This window comes from Bison bison, unplaced genomic scaffold (assembly GCF_000754665.1).
Source record: "Bison bison bison isolate TAMUID 2011002044 unplaced genomic scaffold, Bison_UMD1.0 scf7180017864105, whole genome shotgun sequence".
NCBI lineage: Eukaryota > Metazoa > Chordata > Mammalia > Artiodactyla > Bovidae > Bison > Bison bison.
This window is the reverse complement of record NW_011494677.1, coordinates 10,437,202-10,439,005: the sequence shown is the minus strand read 5'-3', so window position 1 is coordinate 10,439,005 and position 1,804 is coordinate 10,437,202. Positions and strand designations below refer to the sequence as shown.

Genomic DNA, 1,804 nt, shown 5'->3' with positions numbered 1-1,804 from the left:
CATTTCCTCTTCTAGGAAAATGAGCCTTATCTGTACATATCTCAGGCATGGATTTTTGCTGTTTCTTTTCATTTTTGGCATGTGTATTTTATGGGCACACTTGTTGGGAGAATATGACAGGTGTATTCCCTAGATTTTTGAATGATCTCTGACAGTGAGAGAACGGGGAGGTGGGCAATGTAAAACCAGTGCAGTCTGGGACCAGGTGGGGCTGTCTTCCCCAGAGACTTCTGTACCATGAGTGGCAGGTTGGTGACATCCTTCCAGTGACAGTCAGTGCGTTACTCTTAGAATATTCTGCTAGTAAAGGCCACACTTGTGGGCTGAAAAAAGTAGTATGACTTCTAGAGATCTACTTCACGTTGTAAGAAGCTGGCTTCATTTCAGTAGAGCAAAGTACTGTTTTCAATGAGTACAAGCCTAATAGTTTGTCATTCATAAGTGGAAGAAACTGGAATGAGTCGTCCAAAAGAGGAAAGCAACAGTTTGAGGGTTAAACTAGATAAAAGAATCTCATGTACCACTGTAAGGACACTTGAAATTAAATAATTCAGTTGAAATGCTTTTTTAAAAATTAGATAAAATGAATTACATGGATCTTTCTGCAAAGAATGGCTGTTGAGTTGTGAGAGTGTCCTCAACCAGGTAGCGTTATTCTCACGGTGAAGAGCGACCCTGTGATGGGGTTGCCTTACCGCCTATGGAGATGATGGCATCGAAGCCCTGATCCCTGAAGGGGAGGTTAAGGTTGTCACACACCATGACTTCACAGCCTCTGCTCCGGGCAATCTCGACCAGTGGTGCACAGTAGTCACAGCCCAGGGTATGTACCTGGCTGTTCACTTTCAGATACTTTCCAGTCCCACAACCTGTAAGGGAAAAATCTGTGTTACATGCTATCCTTAGTGGAAAATGCAATACTGTCGGTTACTTTGTCTTGCTGCTGCTGCTGCTAAGTCGCTTCAATTGTGTCCGACTCTGTGCGACCCTCTGGACTGCGGCCCACCAGATTCCTCCGTCCATGGGATTTTCTAGGCAAGGGTGCTGGAGTGGGGTGCCATTGCCTTCTCCATACTTTGTCTTAGGGAATAGCCATAACTTTGATACAGGCCAACCTTGGAGATATTGCGGGTTCCATTCCCGACCATGGCATTAAAGCAAGTGTTGCAATAAAGTGAGTCATGCGACATTTTTTTGGCCTCTTGGTGCATTTAGAAATGGTGTTTACACTGTAGTCTTTTCAGCGTGCAGTAGCATTAAGTCTACAAAAACCATGTACAGACCTCATTTTAAAAATAGTGTATTGCTGAAAAGTGTTCACCATCATCTGAGCCTTCAGCAAGTCATAAATGTTTCTTCTGGTGGAGGCTTTGAAATACACGGAGAATCACCACAATGTGACAGAGAGACACAAAGTGAGCAAATGCTCTTGGAAAAATGGCGCCAGTAGACTCGCTCAAGGCCAGGTTGCCACAAACCTTCAGTTGGTGCCAAACACAATACAGTATCTGGGAAGTGCAATAAAATGAGGTCTGCCTCACTGACCAAGACAGAACCCAGCATGGACTGAAGGTGCACACAAGCGAAAAGCCTCAGAGAGCAGGACATGTTAGTACATAGAGAAAAGGAAATGGAAGTGGGAAAAGGAAACATTATTTATTGACTATTTAATAAGGTCATGTCCATAGGGGTTTCTTAACATGACAGCAAGAAACATCAGCTGGCCCCCAGCAGATAGTAATAGTTCCTAGTATTATTATTTAAATATAATTAAATATTAATATATAATATTATTAATAGTATT

General features: G+C 42.8%; 1 protein-coding gene across 2 annotated transcripts in view; it reads right to left on the bottom strand.

The window, feature by feature from the left end:
• KIAA1456 (KIAA1456 ortholog) overlaps positions 1 to 1,804 on the bottom strand; it is a 68,706-nt gene that overhangs the window by 9,345 nt on the left and 57,557 nt on the right. For both annotated transcript variants that reach the window (XM_010838827.1, XM_010838828.1), the window contains one exon: positions 696 to 869. In XM_010838827.1, the coding sequence (XP_010837129.1) occupies positions 696 to 869 (174 nt within the window). The remainder of the gene's footprint in view (positions 1 to 695; positions 870 to 1,804) is intronic.